At 37.9% G+C, this 21,014-nt stretch overlaps 1 protein-coding gene across 2 annotated transcripts in view; it reads right to left on the bottom strand.

Annotated features, from left to right (window-relative positions):
• Nucleotides 1-2,460: 2,460 nt before the first annotated feature.
• PLOD2 (procollagen-lysine,2-oxoglutarate 5-dioxygenase 2) overlaps nucleotides 2,461-21,014 on the bottom strand; it is a 48,295-nt gene continuing 29,741 nt past the window's right edge. Inside the window, exons 9-20 of one of the 2 annotated variants that reach the window (XM_054639105.2) lie at nucleotides 18,384-18,509; nucleotides 16,670-16,791; nucleotides 11,972-12,076; nucleotides 11,587-11,712; nucleotides 10,260-10,401; nucleotides 8,995-9,057; nucleotides 7,554-7,667; nucleotides 7,087-7,152; nucleotides 6,502-6,606; nucleotides 5,032-5,178; nucleotides 4,678-4,803; nucleotides 2,461-3,655 (exon numbers count right to left, since the gene is read on the bottom strand). In XM_054639105.2, coding sequence (XP_054495080.2) covers nucleotides 3,500-3,655; nucleotides 4,678-4,803; nucleotides 5,032-5,178; nucleotides 6,502-6,606; nucleotides 7,087-7,152; nucleotides 7,554-7,667; nucleotides 8,995-9,057; nucleotides 10,260-10,401; nucleotides 11,587-11,712; nucleotides 11,972-12,076; nucleotides 16,670-16,791; nucleotides 18,384-18,509 — 1,398 coding nt within the window. In that variant the 3' untranslated portion in view covers nucleotides 2,461-3,499. The remainder of the gene's footprint in view (nucleotides 3,656-4,677; nucleotides 4,804-5,031; nucleotides 5,179-6,501; nucleotides 6,607-7,086; nucleotides 7,153-7,553; nucleotides 7,668-8,994; nucleotides 9,058-10,259; nucleotides 10,402-11,586; nucleotides 11,713-11,971; nucleotides 12,077-16,669; nucleotides 16,792-18,383; nucleotides 18,510-21,014) is intronic. The other variant, XM_077183935.1, reaches the window with a different exon arrangement.

Here is a 21,014-nt window from a genome sequence, read left to right on the forward strand (position 1 = left end):
TGTGAAAGCTCTGCCCTCCAATTCATAGTCTGCTGTGGAATCCAGAAAATCCCAATAAAAGTACTAGTAAAGTAATTTTTTTGACACCTCAGTCATAGGGGCTGCTGAGACAGATATTGTCTTCCCTTCCACTCTCAAAAATAGCAGAGCAGCTTACTCTGCCATGCAAGAAAGTGAGAATTGACAGAGGCAAAGATTCAAAAAAATACTTACTCATTCCAGAACTGAATCCACTGAAGACCATATCAGAAATAAATCATATAAAACTGAAGTTCTTCAAAAAGCTCACTGCAGTAGCTAAAGAGAAAAATCTAAACCAGTTCTTTCAAGCAGAGAAACAAAAGCAAAACTGGTTACACACACGTGGGAAGAAAGAAGTACAAGGGTCCTTACTAGATTTTCTGTCTCTTTAATATTTCTATCTGCTGCAAAAGAGAAGCTGCTGTGGAAGCCCTGCACTGAATTAGCATTTAGTCCATGAATGCAGCAGACGTGGGGGAAAAATTATTATAAAGAAACAGGCACAATCAAATAGGTTTCATTATTATTGCCTCACTGAAAAAAACCTATTCTTTTGGGGCTTGTCAGTCTTAGTCCTACCCACTCCCAGTAAGCATGAAACAGCAATCCTCTGGGAACAAAAAAATGAACTGGCAAATAGATAGTGGAATTACTTGTTGAACAGTGATGTTAAAGAAGATTAAATGTGTAAAACACAACCAAAAGCACTGAACATTTCTTAGGAGTACAGCTGGAATAGCTCACGAATATGAAATAAAACCAAACTATATTCAGTATTTTTAAGCAAAAGGAGACTTCAGAAATCTATTGCCTATGTACTGTTCTCTTACCCACACCACAGTCTCTCCAAGCACTTAACAGTGAAAAGTGAAGCCTGATCAAAGCAGAACAAACAAAATACTTTACAAATGCCTCATCTGTTGCAGAGCACCCTTATGTCCCTGTACTCCCGAGGTTTCTCATGCACTGCTGGAATTTAAATTGCTGCTGTATCCTCTATGCCCCAAAACAAACTTGGCTAAAGAGAAACGAGAGTCTAAGTGCTTTTAAAAGTAACAAAATATAGAGAATCTTCTAATAGTGGCACTTCTGTTTAGTCTATGTGGTTTCATATCCTCACATTCCAACAGGAGGGCAAAGCTTTCAGGACTGATTCAGGTGAACTGTTCAGAAAAAAAATTCTTTTCCTGGCCTGTGTGAGTTCCCAAGAAGTTAATGAGAACACTTCCATACCTGTTGCTGTCCACTTGAAAGGCAGCTGCCACCCTTTGCAAACACTTTATTGAAAGAAGAAAGAAGAGAACATTAGTAACTCGAGCATGGCAATCACATTTTCCCTCCCAACAAATGTGCAGCACAGTAAACACAGAGTCACTTGTCACTACGTGACAGAGTAAACTGAGAGTTGCAAACACAAAAATTTAGCAGTAATTAAAGCCCTCAGGGTTTTCTTCAGGCAAAATACACACAAAAAAGATAAATTTTGCTGACAATTACAGAATGCATAACTAAAATACAAGTTATGGGGGAGAGGAAAAATTCTGCAGAAATCCAGAAACTCCCCTGTGCTACAGGATTGCATTTCTGTGATTTTTTCCCAAGAAATCTCCTCAAAACAATAAACTGCCTGTTAACTGATCCAATGGTAAAAAATATTATTCTGTTCTAAGTTAGCCTAAGAGACCACAGACAAATGCTCAGAAAAAGATTACTAACAAAGGCTGTTTTCATTCTGAAGGCTTGAGGATTTTCTTATCTGTAAGGTTTATCTAAGCACAGGCAGTAGAGAGACACTGAGACAGCTGTTCCACACCAGGAAACAAAGCTGAGGGATGGCAACCCCCAAATATTAGCCTGAAAAGCAGAAAAGTTAACAGTGTAAAGAGAAATTGAAAGAAAACAAAAAAATTTCCTGTCCAAAGCCATCCCTTTTCAAACTAGCCCATTTTAATATATTATTGAGGTTAACTCACTTTGATGTATTTGCTTCAGCATAACTTTAAATATGGCTAAAACTCATTCCTCAAAAACTGCAGAACAGGGACATAAGCAGGTGTGGTTATTTTCAGTAAAAGAAAAATATTTGAAACCCTCTCCTAATCCTGTCAGCTGCAAATAAAGTTTCTGTTTAGAAAGTGTGATATAAACCTTCTATAAAGATACACAGTTAAAAAGTGAACTGCTGTTTAGATCATCAAACAGCCTCCATATAAAAACAAACCCAGGAACCATCGCTCCTGCTGAGGTCGTTCTGCAAGTGTAATGCAAGGCACAGAGGAACTCACTGAAACAACTCCAGTAGCAAACAACCCAAACTCTGACAGGCCCATCTCCCACCTAGATGGGATCATTAGAAAATATTTGTCAGTAAATCAGTATTTTAAGAACAGTCACAAATGCAAAGAAACTGCCTGACACAGTCAAGTAACAGCTGCTCCATTAATTTAAAATTACCCTTTATTTTTCTCAAGGTTTTCCAACATGTTGTGCATTTTGGCACGGTAGACTTTGAGACAGTCAGCTTCAAGTTTCTTTAAATTACAAACAGTAGATACAGTAGGAATATTTTAAACCAATTTCTTCAAAATAAATGTCAAGTTGTGACCCTTAGCTTTAAAAGAGACTGCCACCATTTCATTTTCCTGATACAAAATTCAAGTAATTTTAAGAGTAGAAAACTGTCCCTATAAAACATCCTATTAAAATTTACCAGCATTCTGAAAATAAGCATCAAATTTCCAGTATCCATTGGGTGCAACTACACATTTAGAAAAATAACTCACTTTAAACAAAGGTCACTTGCTGAAGAAAAGTAAGTTTTCAATAGGATAAGTTCTCAGAACAAATGATAAAACATTTCCTCCTTAGATAAAGGATTTCATCCTTGTTCCATCTCTGCAATTAATTTATTTTTTTCTTCTAAGGGTGTACATTTCAGTATTGACAGTGAATACAGAGACGTTTTCCCTTCAGTACAAACCAGCATATAGAATTATTGCTTACCAGAAACAACTGTAAACAAGATGCATTTGATTTTGTTTTTATGCTGTGATTTTCCTTTCTTTGGTTGGCACCAAATATACAGACCACCAAACTTTACTGTGTCACTTAACTGAATGAAAACCACGATCAATTTTTGTGATGATTTTGTATTTAGCATTCCTTGGGTTTTGGGTTTTTCTCAACAAAGAAATGGGTTCACTGTGCTTTTCCATTTTCTCTCCTTACCCACTCTTTCGGGCAGCAGAATGGAAAAACAAGTAGGACATGTTTACTTTGGGACTCAAGGCTCAGAGCAGATATCAAGAAATCTCCAACAATATTAGAACATTTTCTGTTTTCCTCCTTTTAGCCCAAAGTACCTCTGCTGTGTAGTAACAGTAACTTAGTTTCTTTTATCACCATCTTCCAGAAGAGATCTATAAATAAATGTTTATGTAAAGAACACTGCTGTTGAAGAGGACAAAGAAAAATAAAATTAAGGATCAATGAACGATACTGCAATGTATCTTGTGCCATTCAAGATTGGAAGTCCTTCGTGTAAATGTGTAAGTCTTCCTGGGTGCATGAAGCTCCATCCTTTCCTGGGGGACTCAATGGAGCAGTTGTACCTAAGGAATTTACATCCACCTCCCTGTAGTAAAAACACAAACACAATAAACCCCAAACATTTACCTTGTGCTTTAATAAATTCCTTTTTATAAATCCATCACTTCAAATAATTTGCTATTAACAGGCTGGGGTTTTTTTCTTTTACCATCCCTAAGCAAGGTTGTTTACATGACGCCATCTTTAGAGCATTAATTAACAGACAAGCATTTGCAATCAGATTTCCCCTTGTCTTGCTTTAGCATTCACTGCATAACAACTCATTCAAGCAACAAATCTGACAAACAGATCTTCAATAACTTCACTATAGATTCTAGCAGAGAGAAGCAAATTGTGTTCACAGGCCTTGTTTCAGGACTGCACCCCTACCCAGGACAGCACTTAAACAAATCTTGAATGAATTAATCTGGCTGCTGATTTCACTCCAAAGGTGTACTTTCTAAAATAGTGTGCCAAGCACATTATTAGTGTTAAGTACTATGAATGATAAAGGCTTATAAACACAACAGGTTAAATTCCTCTGTAAGTAAAAGTTGGATATTATTGCCACTGCCCTGCCTAGCTCCACACTCTGGGGAATGTTTTATTTGAATCAATATCAGACCAGAAAGTAATTTAGCTCAGAAAAAACCTAAACAGATATAAGAGTTAAAAATTTTCATTCTGTGGCTGATCTAAAAAAGAATCATTAAAAAATTCTACAGAAAAAAAGTCACTTGAGTCAACTTGGCACTATTTAAACTCTTTTGAAAAACTGGTTTTCACTGTACAGAAACGAAGCATTTCAGAAATGTTAAAAATGAAATGACTAACATCACCTAAGTTTTTCTTCAAACCCCTTCTCTCCCACCATCTGAAACCAGTTTAATAATTCAGCCTGCCTGCATCAACAGTTCTGGATCCTGAAGCTGAGCAAATTTAGCGCTTGTCAAAAAACCACAAGGCAATTTGTGATGTGCATCTTTTCCTTCTCAGCTGGGTCTCTGTATGTGTTTGTGTCTAATATTAGATCCTCAAAGAACAACATTTTTTAAGCCAGCAACTCACCTGGAAGTCCTCTCCTACTTTGTTGAGGGCGATGTTGATGGTGAAGGTAGAGGAGTCGTGGTGAGGTCTGAGCGACCGCTGTCTGTCAGGGCTGTATTTCACAACAAAGTTCAGCAGAGCATAGCCCTGCAACAAAACACAGTCAGACCTCAAGCTGTGAACTGTCAAGTCACACACAGGATTCCTGGGAGTTTGTTTAAAGCTGAGTTAAAATAAAAAAATCAACAACATTCATCTTTAACTACTGCTATGCCATACATAAACTCCCCAAGCAAACCAAAGAGGTGTATTCATTAAAATACTTAAATTTAGTCACAGCATGGAGTAATTTCTGCAAAAGCTTTCAAGCCATACCTTGGTATAGTAGCCAGCAAAGACTTTTAGTGTGACTGGGGCAATGAACTCTCGTATGAAGTGCAGCCATTCATTATCCAGTCCTATTTGCTTCATGTGAATGTCGTCGGTTGGGACATTTTCATAACCTCCAGAAATGCGGCTGTCCTAGTGAAAACACCACAAATAGCTTGGAAACAGGGACATGGGATGGTTCTGACATTTCAACAAATATTTATTTGAAATCTGCAGAATCACAGAACTGCAACAAAGCAATGTTTCAGGGGCTGTCTGTACAGCAATTCCACAGCTAACTGCCAAGGAAGAAAGTGTGCTGAGAGCAAAAATCAAAAGTTTTTGTAGGATGAGCCAATATTCAGATGTGTCACCTGTAAATAAAAGGGCTTCTTGGGATAATAAGTTTTATTTATTGAGCTGCAGATGCAACTGAAATTCAATCAGATCAAGAGACTTCAGGCCTCAACTTGACAGGGTAATATATGATGAAATAATTTGAAGATAAAAATATGTTAAAATTCTTTCCAGAGGCTCCTACCTACATAATAATTATGACTATAGTTTCTCATGGTACCACATTTGAGAATAAGAGAAACATTCCTTTGATTTTAGTGGTAGTTAATAAATACCTTGAATTCTCTGAGAATGTTGACACAATATCTCATAACATTTTCAGGTAACTCCTTAGGGGGGCAAGTCTGACAAATCAGTACTTAAGAGGTAAATGAATAAAACTTGTGTGAACAGTTACCAACAGCTATCCAAATTCAGCCTTGGGTAACTGTCAGGTGTCTGCTACAGAGCTGCACCCCTGCTGGTGTCCAATCTGCTGATTCCAAGTCTGTCCTGGGTTTATGTGGCACAGCTTGGGCAGCAGGAGGGCTGCAGGGGTGCCTTTGTGAGAAACTGCTGGAAACTTCCCCTGTGGAGCCAATGCCAGCCACATCTGCCACTGGCCAAGGCTGAGCCCAGCAGGGACAGAGACAGCACCCCTGTGGTGGCACTGCCTTTCAGAAAGGGGATAACTGGGGGGAAGGTGTTCTTAAAAGGTTGTTTATTTGCTCATTGTATTGCCAACTGAACCAGAGTAGAAAGTAAACTAATTTCCTCAAACTGAGTCTGTTTTGCCCTGTGTTGGCTATTGAATGAATCTCTCTCTGTCCTCATCTCTCTAGTAAAACTTTTTTTACTTTCTCTCTCCTGTCCAGTTGAGGGCAGTGCCAGAGTGACTTTGGTGGGTGCCTGGCATCCAGCCAGGGTCAGCACACCATAACATTAATTGAAGAATGCCTCTAAATCTACTGAAGAAGCAGTACATGGTAGACTAAACTAAGCACTTCATACCAGGAAGCAGATGTTTCAGACCACTGGCAATTGTTGGGATGTTTGTTTGCTGCAGGACACTGTGACTTACTGTTGTAAAAGTAGTTAAGATCACTCATTAAGATTATGTTTATATAGGCTGACACTTACTTGGTGTTTTCCACCAGACCATTGCCCAAAATGTTCCATTTCTTCTACTAATTCATCACAGGCAGTGTCAGAAAATATGGGAAACCAAAACACATCTGGACAGGGCTACAAAAAAACAATTAAAAACTTGATTTTCAAGCACATTCTCACAAAAGCAAAAACTTTGAGCTACATTGAAAGGCCTGACCCAGCACTAAGAGTGTATCAGTGCACCCAACACCTTCTGTGCCTTATGGCTCTAAATGACAACCCTGGTCTTCCACATTACAGGTTAATATGGGAAAACAGCTTAAAACTGAATATTGCTTTACACAGAGAAAACTTATCCCAGCTTTTTAGAGAGGCAATGTTCATTAAATCACTGTCCCTAATTGTCACAACTGACCATCCAACACAAGTGCTCTGTCCAGATCAGTTGCATAAAAGCAAGCAGCCTATATCAAATGGCAAAAATTCAGTTCTAATCCAAAACATTAAAAAACTGTTTAGTCACAGACCAAAACAGCATTTGCATGGAAATATTTACTGCATGCCAATTTTTTATCAGTCAGTCACACAAATTTCTAAAAAACTACTTATACTCACCTGTTCTACTATGTTATCAGTGAAGATCTTTGAGTAGTTTGGATTTATGTAAGTTTCCTTCCAATCCTAAAAAAAAGTTATTTAAAAATATTATAACAGAACAATGACATTTGCAAGTGATAAAAAATTATTTATATTCTATTCATTTGCTTTACTGAAAGCACCAGAAACAATTTTAAAATTTCTTATTCTCAAACAAACTCATTCCCATCATGTCAAAAATCATGAAACCTGTTACCTCAGGGCCATATCTCCAATTTCATGCTCTGGTCACCAGCTGGCTTGCTGATATGATATATTGTCATTTGCTTGGATGGGTAAGAACACCTTTTAGCACATGATCAATATTTAGCACACAGTAAACAAAAGTTCTCCACATAAAGCCTTTAAATTTCAAGCCCTTTGTAATATATAAATTTATACTTTTTTATAATGAAATAACTTTTTAGCAATAATTAGATGCATACCACAGGATTCTCAAATATCTGCCAGAGGTCATTGTTGTAGTGGGAAGTATTGTAATTGGCTGTAGAAAGAAGTCTTCCAAATTCATGTCTGTTGGTAATGTACATGAAAACACCCTATACCAATTAGAGAGAGCATCATTAGCAAAACTGTCCATCCTAGCAAAGCTTTAAAAAGGTTTTCATGATTTTATAAAATACAATCACACATTTGTACGCATATATTGTAAAAGTGCATCCTAATTTTCAAAGGGTTGACTCTAATCACCAACTACTTTTCATAACCTCTTTTTTACAAGCATTTACTTGCATTTATTTTCTAAACACATTAAACCAAAACATACATTGTTGAGAATATATGTAGAGTTATAGAAAGGAAAAAGCAGAGGAGTGATTATTTGATTTGCTTTCCAGAAAATTTAAGCAGACACACTGAAAGAATCTGATCTCAAACTGAAAATGCTCACACACAAGAAAACCAACATCTAGGGTTTAATTTCAAATTAAAACCTGAAAGAATAAGCTAACAGTCAAAGGGTTCATGAGAGTCAGAACAAGAAACTTATTTCAGAGTATTCACTACATGATCCATCTGGTGAATTGGCCTGAAATAAAAAGATATTGGCAAATACAGCACACAAGAATATTCAGATCAGCATCCAAAACAGCTGAGCACTCTGAAGTCTGTTCATGTAATTATATGGAAGATATCAAGTAAGATACAGCTGTATTATCAAGCTATCAACAGAAGGTATTAACAGAACTCTCTTGATTAGAAGTAGTAGCAGAAAATAGTATTTTTAAAAGAAACTTAGGTTCTAAGTTTCTAAAAGAAACTTAGGTTCTAAACTTTTTTAGTTTAAGGTTTTTCAGACTAAAACTTTTTTTTTCTGAAATATTTGCAACTTGGATTTGCAGCAGATGAAGACATTACCATTTGGGTACTTTGGTACTTCTGTCTATGTTTTTGTCTGAAAAAGAGTTAAACTGTTAGAAAGATAATGATTATGTTAAACATGCCCAGTACTGGGCACTTATCAAATCATAAAATAGCTGCAGCAGAGAGAATAAGGAGGGCCTGGGTGAAAAAAACCAGCTTAAAGTGACAATGTGGTCACTGAGGGGGCCTGGCAGACCTACAAGTGATGTGAGCTTTACTCCTTCCTAGCACTGCTCCATCCATTTTAGCTACAGAAGCAGTGTCAGCACACCTTGAGCTCAGAAGCACTGAGAAACCCCCCTGAGGAAACAAAGAGCCTGTCTGAGATGCTTTCAGCTGGGCATGAAAAACCTGTCCCTGGCAAAACCTGAACCTCAGCAGACTGAAGAGAAAGCCAGAGCAGTGTTTCATCAGAGGAAGTGGACAGAGGAGAAGTGTCTTCCTGTGGTAGAGTGATACTGCATGTAATAATAACTGATTAATAAAAAACAAATAAAGCAACACCTTTGGGGCTCTGAGCATATGGAATGTTTCCGAAGAAGGGGAGTCTTTTTCCCTTTGTAAAGTCTAAAATGAAGGAGAATCATCATCAGTTTTCTGACACAATCGCTTTCTCTTTTCCCAGCTACTTTTAGGTTTCCACAGGTACATCAGGGAAATAGCAGCCTTTGACCAAAAGCTGATAATGCCTTTACAGACAACATGCATCTCCAAGCAAAGCTCTTCATACACATGTCAAAGCTGCTTCCACCAGCCCCTTCTTATCTGCTGCAATACCAAAACAAGCACGTACCAAACCCTCCTACAGCCCAGACTGACAGAGAGGAAAAGAGGAAGCCATTTTCTCATGAGCCAGTCAGATTAGTTTAATGAGCACATGGAAAGCATGGGTTTTGCAGGAACTGATGCTGAGGAGGTTTGGATACAACAGGACTGGACGGGGATGTTCTGAAGAATCAGTACAAACAGAGGAGATCATGCCTTGTTATGAGGGAATAAAAAAATTAATACTTGCCAACTTTTCTTGTTCAATTCAGCAAAAATATTTTTCAATGTTACAGTGTCTGGAAATAGGTCTGGTTTAGGTCTTATTTGTCTCTGTGCTGAAACTAGTGTAAATATCAGTAGAAATATGGATTTACAGATTCATAACTCTACAGTACAAATAAGTTCTCTCATTACTTCCAGGTTAACACAAGTAGTATTTATCTGATACAGTTTTAATCTATCTAGAAAAATAAATGAGTAATTCATGCTCCCTAAGATTCATACCTTTCCTTAAATCATCTAGGCTTTTTATTTAACACTGCCCATCATTAGTTTCAATATATATCTACTTCATAAAAAATGGCAAAACATTCCAACTTAGTCTGCTGGAAGTTTCACACTGTATAAAAATGTGCACAATAGAGAGGATCCAAATGCATTGGCAAATTTTAAGTCATAGACAGCAGAGCAGGTGAGCTCTCTTTCATCTACTGAGGTTGTGCCAAGGAGAAAGATAATTTAACCTCAACAGAAATTTCCAGGGAATTTAACTAGAAAACACCATGCAGTCATTGCATCAGTGCATTGACCTTGAGAAAATCTCTGTTCTCAACAATTTAAAAAAATACACCTGAAAAGTTTTATCACACAAAAATTGGCCAGTACTTTGAATTAGAAGTGAAATATAATATCCAAGATCAATCAATGAAGCAGTCTCTGAGTACAGCAGGACACAAAGGAATGTGTGTATTTGCAAGCAAGCTGTTTCAGATACACCTTACCATCTCCCTGGCATTCCTGCAGAGCGCCATATCAGGATCCAGCTTATCACGCATGAAGTAGTTCTTTTCTTTCATCTCAGATCTCAGAGTCTGTCCCTTAATTAAGTATATATTAGCCATGTAAGGGATATTCCATACTCCTCTGTTGAAAATGAGAAAAAGAAAAACCAACACAAAAATAGTTTAAAGCTATGAAAACCAATTTGTTGCCTATTCTATTAAATCAGCATCTCTGTATTTGCTGACAAGACTAAGCAAGTTGCAAGGAGAAGAAGCTGAAAGGTTCCCAAGACATTTGGAAAACTACATCTGGACATCTCCAAAGTAGGCGTAGGCAGTAATTCAATTTTTATGAAATACTGTTATAAAAATATTGCAAGGTCAAATTCTCTATGGAATTTTAACTACACATGTACTTCATGTTTCTATAGTTAAGGCCATCAGCCAAACTCTCTTTTAATATTATTTTACAATACCAGATGGAGAAAGTAACTCCAAAACAGATTTTTAAATGAGTTTAAAGACTTCACTGAGACTCCACACAGCTGGTCTGACCTCCTCACACAAATACCCACAGAACACAGTAGGCCATGTATTTATGTGAGTTGAGCCAATTTCAACACAAAAGCATTGCTTTCAAAATGCTCCCTCTGCAGATTTCCCCCCCTCTCAGTGCCACAAGCACATCTTTTAGTACAGCAGGACTGAAAACAAGCCAGTCCTATTCAAGCAGTCTGCTTCAGACCCTTTTGTTCTTCCAGAGCAAAGAAAAGGCATCCCCCATATGGAACAGTCAAGCTTAGAACAATTTATATCACATTAATTTAGGGGAGGGATAAACCCAAAAGTTTATCCTAGACAAAGTATTGCTGAAGAACTCCTTAAGATATTTGTGACATCATATACAGGATGAAACACACAAAGCAATTATAGCTGTTCCATTGGTTAAGCATTTGCCCCAATGAGTTGACAGTCATGTGATGAATACAACAACCATTCCTTTTGCCTGAAGTTCCAGGGATGTAGAGTTTTGGGTTTGCTTTTTGTTTATCTTGCCTATTTCTGTACTGGACACTGACACCATCAGACAGGTACCAGTAGTGGCTGTGTCCAGACCTAACCCCAGCTCATCACATTAAACACTTGGCCTTTTTTTTCAAGCTGTGAGTGGGAGCAAACAAGTGAATTTCTATGAAACAAAAACCACAAAACAATATATCTAACCTCATCTCTCCAGGAGTAATACCATACTCGTATATCTTCATGCAATATGTTGCTAATAACCACTGGATGCCCTGACTTTAAGAATTAATTTGCAGTTACTTACACTCTGTTCCCTTGGACAATGTCCACATAATCTTCTGATCGAGCATAATAACCATCAGGGCTCAGAGCACCCCAGAAATTGGACCAAAGCTTCCCGTGGCGAGTTACTAGTGGAGCAATTATCTTCCTGTGAAGTGACAGATTGAATAAGAAAATATGAAAATCTGAAACTGAAATTCACATCAGGAATTGATGTTTGACAGGAACAAAATGATTTGAGAATTGTTGGCCCCCAAGCCTGTTATGAACTATGGCAATGAAATACCACAAGTAAACAAAGAGAATTTAACTCTGCAAAAACAAACAGGATCATATTTTCTCTGGACAGACCCCAGAGAATCCTTTCAATTTAGAGGAAATTCTACAAAATAAGAGATTTACTATACCTGTTCTGTTCTATCAGTATTCTTAGAGTTTTTGGGTTTGTCAGCACGACATCTGCATCTATGCTTAAGTAATATTCACATGTTTTATCCTGGCGACAAAGGTCCCTAAAAAGACAAAAAAGAATTATTAACTCATGTTAATAAGAGTGTCCACATGGACACATGTCCAGAAAAAATTCACAAACAAAACAAATACAAAGCTTTTTAAAAAACCCAAACTACAAGTAAGTACTGAACTGATTCATTGCATTAAAGTCCTCTGCAGCACAGTATTGTAAAGAAAGGTGTCTTTAGACTACAGTAGTTTCATTAACTAGAAGATTAAAATACATGGATTAGATGACTTATATTTTTCTTTTAATTAAGTGGCCTCTAGCCTTTCCTAAGTCCAGTAATGCCTTCTATAGAGTGCCCTAATAGAAAATGGGGCAGGGGGAACGTGCCATTAATTTATACAGCTGGGTATCAGTGCAATCACTTAACAGTGAAGAATGACCTTATTTAGTAAGCTCCTCTAGCTAGTGGCTGTAATGCTGTCTTTGGAAAAAGATTCCACAGATGCAATCTGAATGGTAATTGAAACCTTATGGAGAGTGTAAGACAAAAAGTTATAAACTTTTATAAAGAAACATATATTTAAAGACCTCTTCTTTGTCTTTTTGACCTACAAGAACAACAAAGTTGGTAAAGAGAAATATAAACCAATTGCAAAGGCAGTGAATTTATACTGGAGAAAGTAACTGAATGTCCCCATACACAATTTCTATCAGTTGTGAATTTGATCTCAGAAGAATAAACTGCACAAATTCCCATGCCTTCAAGAAAAGACAAAGAAAACACATTCTACTGTAAATATGAAAGATACACAGACTATGTTTGTATGTTTCTGGCAGGGAGGACTTGCTAGGCCAAAACTTGGTATAGTGAATTCAGTTTTCCTATGCCATCAGAATAAGAGGAGATTATAAGAAATCATACTTTTAGAGAAGGTGGATCAATTTCCTCAATCAATACTACAGTGATAGCTTCCTATCATGCAGGTAGCATTACTGAATTTGTCTATTTTCCCTATTTTAATTCCACCATAACAGCTTGCAACATTATCTTAATTCTTGTTTTAAAATATCTATAATCAGTGCTTTAGTTCAATTTCCACTTGATTTGATACCTTTTACACTGTACTTGGCATTAGATGTAAAATTTTTTCCAAAACTTTATCCTTTTTTTTCCAAAACAGTGATGTTTTGGAAAAAAAAGGATAAAGTGCAGCTCCTTTATCCTTATTCTAGTGAGGAAAATAGACCTGAGACCAGACTTGATCCCAGTCCAGGGTTCCAGCCACAACACCTGCCAGCACTGCCCCAAAAGCAGGTAAACCCTCTGCTGCTAACAAAAACATGAAGAGAATTAATGTTTTTAATTATAAAAATGTGATAAAGTGGAACAAATTTATATTTAGTTATAGGCAAATATACCTGGAAAATTACTTACATAATAGCAAAATGCATTGCCCTTTAACTTTTGGCTTTTTTTCTGCCCCCATCCCTTTTAAATCCAGACCCAGAAAATTCTATTCCAACTGGTCCCTGTGCTTAGTGTTAGAAACCCTCCTGTGCCTCATTCACTTAATAATCCAAACCACAAAATACTGAATTAAAAGTTTTGGCCTAAGTCACACTCAGTCATTCAGTACTCAATTGAGAACTCTCTAAAATCATTCCTGTCCTAAACACTCAGGAAATTTCAAGGTTACTATTCTTACTTATTTTTTCCTCCTATTTCTTTCTCTGCAGTGTTGGACTGGATCACCACATGGCAGAACTTATCCTTCACATCTGACATGATGGCTTGTATCTAAAAATGCTGCAAGGATTATGCTGCAAGCATGAAGTTTTGCCATTTGGTGATCCTTGGCACTTTAAGGTCACTAAAAAAAAAATCTCCCCAAAACACTACAGGTTTCACATGGAGGGAAAGAAAGTGATAAAAGGTTGAGTCAAAACTAATAAAGCAAACACACTCTCCAGAAATTAATGCATCTTCTCTTTAGGCTTTCAGTGTTGCCCAGTAGCTTTCCCCAAGGAAATAAATGTAACCCTTTATATTCCTGTGCTTTAGAGTATTACATTCCTACAGTGCATGCTAACCTCTCCAGAGGTAGAAATCCCAGATTATATGTGAAACTATTGTATGCATACCCAGGTCACTCCAAGGAACAGTGGAAATTGTTTTCTGGCAAAGCTCATGTGTAAAATGCTTCCTTATCTACACTCAAAGGCTAAACCCTTCAATCTACTTGCTTTCCACCCCACCTGCTCTGAAGTAAGACCAAATGTTGAAAAGAAAGATGTGTCCTTGTCCATCACTCAGAGCAATTTCAGTGCAGCAATTAACAACATTTCAGAAGAAAGCCAAGATTTTTGGTTGGTAGTGTGAAGTTCATCAGTTTAAAGTATTTTGCAACCAGAGTGATGTTTGACTGAGTTTACAAACCACAAGCCCATCTGGAACAGTGACCTCATCTGAAAATGGGAGAATATCACAGCTCTTCCCTTCATCACACTTTCCACTGAGACAGTCCAAGGGTCTGCTTGGTTGTGACACAGACATATTGGCCACCCAATTTCTCTGCCACTGGGCCATCTCTCTTTTTTTTAGACATAGTTTAAACTTGTAATTAATCAAGTTATCATTTTCAGACCTCTCAGTTTGGAAATACAATTCTAAATATGGACTGCAAGCCCAGAGGGAGAACACTTAAATCATTTGACAGACCTCTGAAAGAAAAGGTGTTCCAGATACAAGTCTGCAGCCAAAAGCCTGGGTGACATCTCCTGCCATTTAGGGTTACATTTTGCATCTCTCCAGACAGCCACAACGTGCACATTCCCACTTAAAAGCTGAGATAAATGACATTTTTTATAAAGTTTTGGAAAATTCCTACCCTGTTCTGTTACTGATATTTTTGAGGGAGGAACAAAAAAGAACCAACTACCCCAAAAGAGAAATCCTGAAGGCTGTAAGTACCAGGAGCAAAAAATATTATGGAAAGCATACTTTTTATAAATAAAACCTCAGAAGTGAATATTTCCCAACTTCCCGTTATTACTTGAACATATTTAATTGCTTTTCATGTTTTCTGTCATAACAAATTCTGTAACAGCTGGCTGAAATCTCATCTGCAACCAAGGCAAAAACAAAGATGATTTTTCCTTCAAGACAAAAAGAACTAACTGTAAGAACTCATACTTTGTAGAGAAAGGCTAAAAAAAAAAGACATGAAACACTTGAGTGGCATTTCCAAGTGTTGCTCTAAGTCAGTAGGTTCTACCAAAAGATGACAGGTTTCCAGCTCTTTGGGTGGGATTTAGTATTACTATAGATATTGATGGCACTGAAGATTCTGCCTTATGTTGTCCACATAACAGCAAAGAGCAAAAGGCAACTCCAGAAACTCCACCTCAGTTCCACATAACATGCACCAAAAAAAGTTTGTCATGACTGTACATCTGCTTTAGAGAGTATTAGAAAGAGAGAAAGAATGATTTATAAACATGTGAAAGGGTGCTTAGAGTACCAGTGGCCATCTGCAGCATTTCCTAGAAAGGCAAGGGGAGAGGTGTGGACCTCAGCCAGAGATCAGCCTTCAGCACAACAAGGCCCCATTCAAACAAACTTCAACAACACCACAGAGACTCAGGACCTTCATGCTTTCAGCTGAGCCTATCAACAGCCCATGCTCAACCTCTGAACAGAAATGGCCTTTTGAAATTAACTTCTGGGCTCTGACACTCAGGGAAGATCTGGCAGAAGAATGAGTCAAAGTTTCATCATGGAATGAATCCATTTTTTACTACAAATAAACATTTTTTATTGCAAATGCTGCAGGGCCACAGCAAGGTGCTCCTGATCCTGCTGGGATCCTGGGCTGAGAATTGAGCTGCATCATGTGTCTGATGTGCTGGGAGAGCCACAAGCCACTCTTGCAGGGGCCAGCTGCAGCACTAAAGGGACCCTGTGACAGCCAGGGCTGACAGGGGACACAAACTCCAAGGTTCAACTCGGGCACAGGAAGTGCCAGGTTAAAAAGCTAAAGTTTTCAATACTCTAGTATGAACAAAAGAAAAAAGCAAGACCAAACATAAGATGAAGTCAGTTGTCTTTGTGAGAAATTTCTGCTTGAGCACTTCTGAAGGATATTCCTGCCTCTTTGAACCACAGGAGGAAAGAGAATTCAGTCACCTGTACATCCAGGTCAAGCTTTAACCATATGCTAACTTAAATATAATGTCACTTTAGAAAAAAGAAAAAGGAGTAAGCACTAGGACAAGGAGCAATTGTTAAAAGCATATCCAATGCAAAAATGAAAAAAATTCTGCAGTAAGGTAGCTGGAAAATAAAAAAAACTACTATGCATTGTCTAGGCCATCATCACAAGACAAGATGACAGACTATTGAAGTAGCCCAAACAGAGAGATTTTTTCACAATGATCAACAGCTTTTTATATTAGACAGAAACCATACTTGATATACCACACTTGACAATTCATGTCTTATGTCTAGATCTTTTCTACCACAAAAGCTCCCATTTTCACAGGTGAAGATGTAAACATTAATGGCACAAAATAATACACGTGGCAAGATGAAAAAATGTGAGTGCATGCATCACTATAACACATTTAATAAATTAGAACCTACATTCCCATGTTCCGGGCTTCTGCTTGACTCAGGTTTTCTTCAGGTCCAACAATTTTAATACTTCTGATAATGTTCTTGGCTTTTTCCCAGAATTTCTTGATGTGCTTTTCATGGTAAACCTCCTGTAATCATGTAAACATTTTTTATTGCAAATGCAAGGCACCAGTAAGTATGAATCATAAACACAGTGTCCAAGAACACACTGTATTCTGTCCTAAAGAAACAGATGCTAAACAGTGTTTGAAAATATTCCAGTATATCTGTCATTAAAATGAACCTCCTCTGTCCAAAACTTTAGGAAAATAATCCCACACATCAGCAGTATTAATCAAAGCTGTACAACAATGCAAGATGCACAAATTAGCTATGCATTATTTTTCAGGATATATATGTTACAGTCTTTAGAACCCACCCTACAACCTCAGGGGCATGCTGGAGTTTTTCATGCTTCTCCAGGATCACTTTAAAGAGGGAGCTGCACCTGTACCAAATTGTACAGGCACAGCCATTGTTTCTTTAAAATGCAGTCCCACTGATTGTTCCTTTACTTCCTATTTACCCTCCTCCTTACCTTTCTATTTATCTCTATTTAAGAGCTCTCAGCTGCACACAATCATTCCAAACCAGTGCCCTCATTGTAGCTTTTGCCTATTATGGCTGCCATTAGAATAATTGAAATATCGGGTAGGGGTTTTCCCCCCTCTATAATAAAAAGCTGTTCAGACTATATTCTATTTCAAACATCATAAAACTTTTGGCTGAAGCTACAAAACCAACACAGGCTGCAATTCCCATGTGCCCATCACATTTATACTCTCAAAATCCCCTTACAAAACCACAATGAACACTTTATCTTCTATCACTGATCCCCTTTTTGCTATCATATCAACAGCAATGCACGCACACTGAAAACGGGTACAACTAAATTTTACTCCCATTTCTCTTCCAGTCTCATGTTTTTTCCAAAATAATTGCACACATTTGACATCTCACTCATTAAAATCACAGAATCACAGAATTATTTGGGTTGGAAGGGACTTTAAATATCTCCTTCCAACCCCCCTGCCTTGGGCAGGAACATCTTCCATTGGACCAGGCTGCCCAAAGCAGCAATACTGACTGCAGTCACTGGGGAAGTATCAGCAATGCCAGATCATTAGGTAATTAGCACAGAGAATTCAAAAACAACTTATCTGCAGTGCCAGCCAAAATACATCTGAACACACCAATCTTTCCATGGGACCCAGCAGGAGTGCCAACAGAAATAAAAACGCACTGGGATAGCAGCAAGATGAAAACAAGGCCCCGTGTCAACTATCAGGTGACAGTCGTTAATAATTTTGTGTCACTGATGCTCAGTGCTGAGGGGGTCAGCAGTTGGTCAGATGGTCACTGCAGGCCCCTTCCAGCTGGAACTGTCCTGTTCCTATTGTACTCTACTGTTGTATGTCAGTCAGTACTTCCTCCAGAAGCACACACTTCAAAACACATTTTTTTCATTAGTAAAATAATCTAAGCAGTTTCTTTAAATAGACTTAAATAGTCCTGACACATTTGCATTTAATTTTTCCAGCTCTGCATAGTAAATTCTGAAGGATTATCTCTTCCTGTGCATTTTAACTGTGTTCTTACATCAAATGCATGTACTCCACACTTTGATTCATGGCATAATTTCCAACACTGAAGCTTTGTACAATGATAAAGTCATACTTACATTATTATGAACGAAGATACTGAGTGCCTCCCGTGGGTAGTCCAGAGTCAACAGTCTGTCTAAAAATTTAGTTAGGAAAGGAGTGGGTTGTTCAATGAAAACACCAATTTTTACTCTTGGATATTCCTAAAAAAAATGATATTTTGATACAACCAATAAGACTTGCCTCTTTTCTAAGATTATTTATAGTAAAGAGCAACTAACGTCATGTAGTAAACTTAGTCCACACAGCTTTCACACAATCACAACCAGTGTGCTCAGAAGTGCTATGCACTCCATTATTTTCACTGGCTTTACATAGTAAGGGAAGACAACAGATTTAATACTAGTATAAAACACACACTGGAAGTAGAAAATAATGTAATATGGTTTTAAAATTCTTACTTTAAAAAAACCCACCAAAACAGCAAAAGAATCATTTAAGGAAATACACCTAAAACTGAATCGCTTTTTTTAAAGGTACAGACACAGATTATATTTACAAGAAAATATAGAAGAGAGCAGTTTTTTAAAAATAGTTAAAGAATAAATACCACTAAACATTTTACTCAGCTGTACCTTAAGCCAAAGACTGCAATACCCTTCTATAAATGTATATGCAATATTTCTCCCCATGCATTTTAACTGGGCCCTGCATTCCTTCCCTACTCACTGATTTTAGAAAGATCTTTACTAAACTAACAGAGCTGCTATCCTTACATCCAAGAATACTGAACTTTCATGGCCCTTATTTTAAAGTGAATTCACATATTTTGATGGTATTTGGCTGCTTTGTATGTGCTTGATAGAAATCATGAGATCATGACCACTAAAAGAAACACAGACAGCACTTTTTTGTAGTCCTGAAATGTATTACTGCATTTTAACCTTCAAAGGCCTCAACTCCTACACAAAGAAATACACTGACTAAAAATTATTTCCATCTCTAAACCAGACAATTACTATAAAAATCTAGTCCATTACAAGGCTCAGAGAGAAACCTTATATGAGCATAAAAGGCTGCCAGCTAGCTCTTTAAACAGGCCAACACCCACTTGAGAAGTGTCTGGATAAAGCATCAACACATGCTGAGGTTTCACAGCGTCTGCATGGGAACCCAGAAACACCCAGTGCCCTGACCCCTCCTGCTCACAGCTGCAAAGCTCATAAGGACTGCTGGGGAAGCACAGCCACCCCAAAACCTGCAGAGCCATCAGCATGCACTGCTGTGTCTCCAGCAAAGCACCTGTGCCCCTCTCTGGTGGCACTGCTGAGGCTGGCACTGGTGCCTGTTCAGTTTGACAGGGTCCCCAGGGCGAGGTGAGAGATGAGAATCTGACTCCATGTTCTCAGAAGGCTGATTTATTATTTTATGCTATTATACTGTATTGTATTATGCTACATGATGTGCTATATTATATGCTATACTACAACTATACTAAAGAGAAGGATACAGACAGAAGTCTTAACAAGAATGAATAATAAAAACTCATGACTGACTCCTCAGACTCCAACACAGCTGATGGTGATTGGTCATTATGTAAAAACAATTCACATGAAACCAATCCAACATGCACCTGTTGGTAAACAACCTCCAGCCACATTCCAAAGCAGCAAAGCAGGGAGAAGTAAATGAGATAATATTGGTTTTTCTCTGAGGCTTCTCATCTTCCCAGGAGAAGAAATCCTGGCAAAGGGATTTTTCAGAAAATATGACAGTGACAGGTGCCACTGATGGCCAGGGACAAGGAAAGCTGCCCAAGCTAAGCTGGGCACACTGAGCTACAACTGCTGCAGCCACTGTACTTTGTAATTTCTCTAACTCAGAGTCATCTCCCCTTGTTCTCCAGGGGAAACAGAAAGAGGTTCAGGCTGGATGTGCAAAGGCTATGGGGACAATGAGGAATTACTGACACTGCTTCATTACACTGAAATGTGAACCACTTGGCTCTACACTGAAATCTCAGTGTGACCAAAGCACAATGGTTAAAAAATTAGGGGGAAAAATTCCTGTAAACTGCATCTCCTCAAAGCACAGAGTTCATCAATTCAGACCTTGGTTTACCACAAAGAGTTGTCACTGCATAATCTGAATCTAGGTCACAATGAGCATTTTGAGTGTGTGAAATCAAAAGTTGCCTCTTAGCAAAACCACTTTGGGAATACCCAGTTTGCACCCAGATGTTGCATTTTCTCTGATAGATTTTCTCATTTCAGTGAGGTCATGTTTTTGACTTTTAAAGTTCACTTTTTAATAAACAGTAGTTGAGTGTAAGACAATTTTTGGAAGAAACACAGGACAATGTCTCAGTACAATTGCACAGAACAAAGTCCAGGATCTCTTGCCACAAGAGTTGCCAGTGAAATGAGAAAAGGAGTGAGATCATCCTTTTCAGCCACACTGGAAAGTCTCCACACCAGTAAGAAGCTTTAGAATTTAAAAGCATTTCTAGGGAGGTTAAGTTGGGCAACAAACTTAATTTAGGTTTCAGAAAAAAAAAAAAAAAAAAAAAAACTGCAAAAAATCCTTAAGAGTGTAGCAACAATTCGCAGCCCAGGTGCCCTCTTCGACTTATTTTCCATTATGCTGCTTCTACCTGAACAGGTGGTTAATTTGGGGGTGGCAGAGGTGGCTGACATTACCAGAGGAGA

Source organism: Agelaius phoeniceus, chromosome 10 (genome assembly GCF_051311805.1).
Source record: "Agelaius phoeniceus isolate bAgePho1 chromosome 10, bAgePho1.hap1, whole genome shotgun sequence".
Lineage (NCBI taxonomy): Eukaryota > Metazoa > Chordata > Aves > Passeriformes > Icteridae > Agelaius > Agelaius phoeniceus.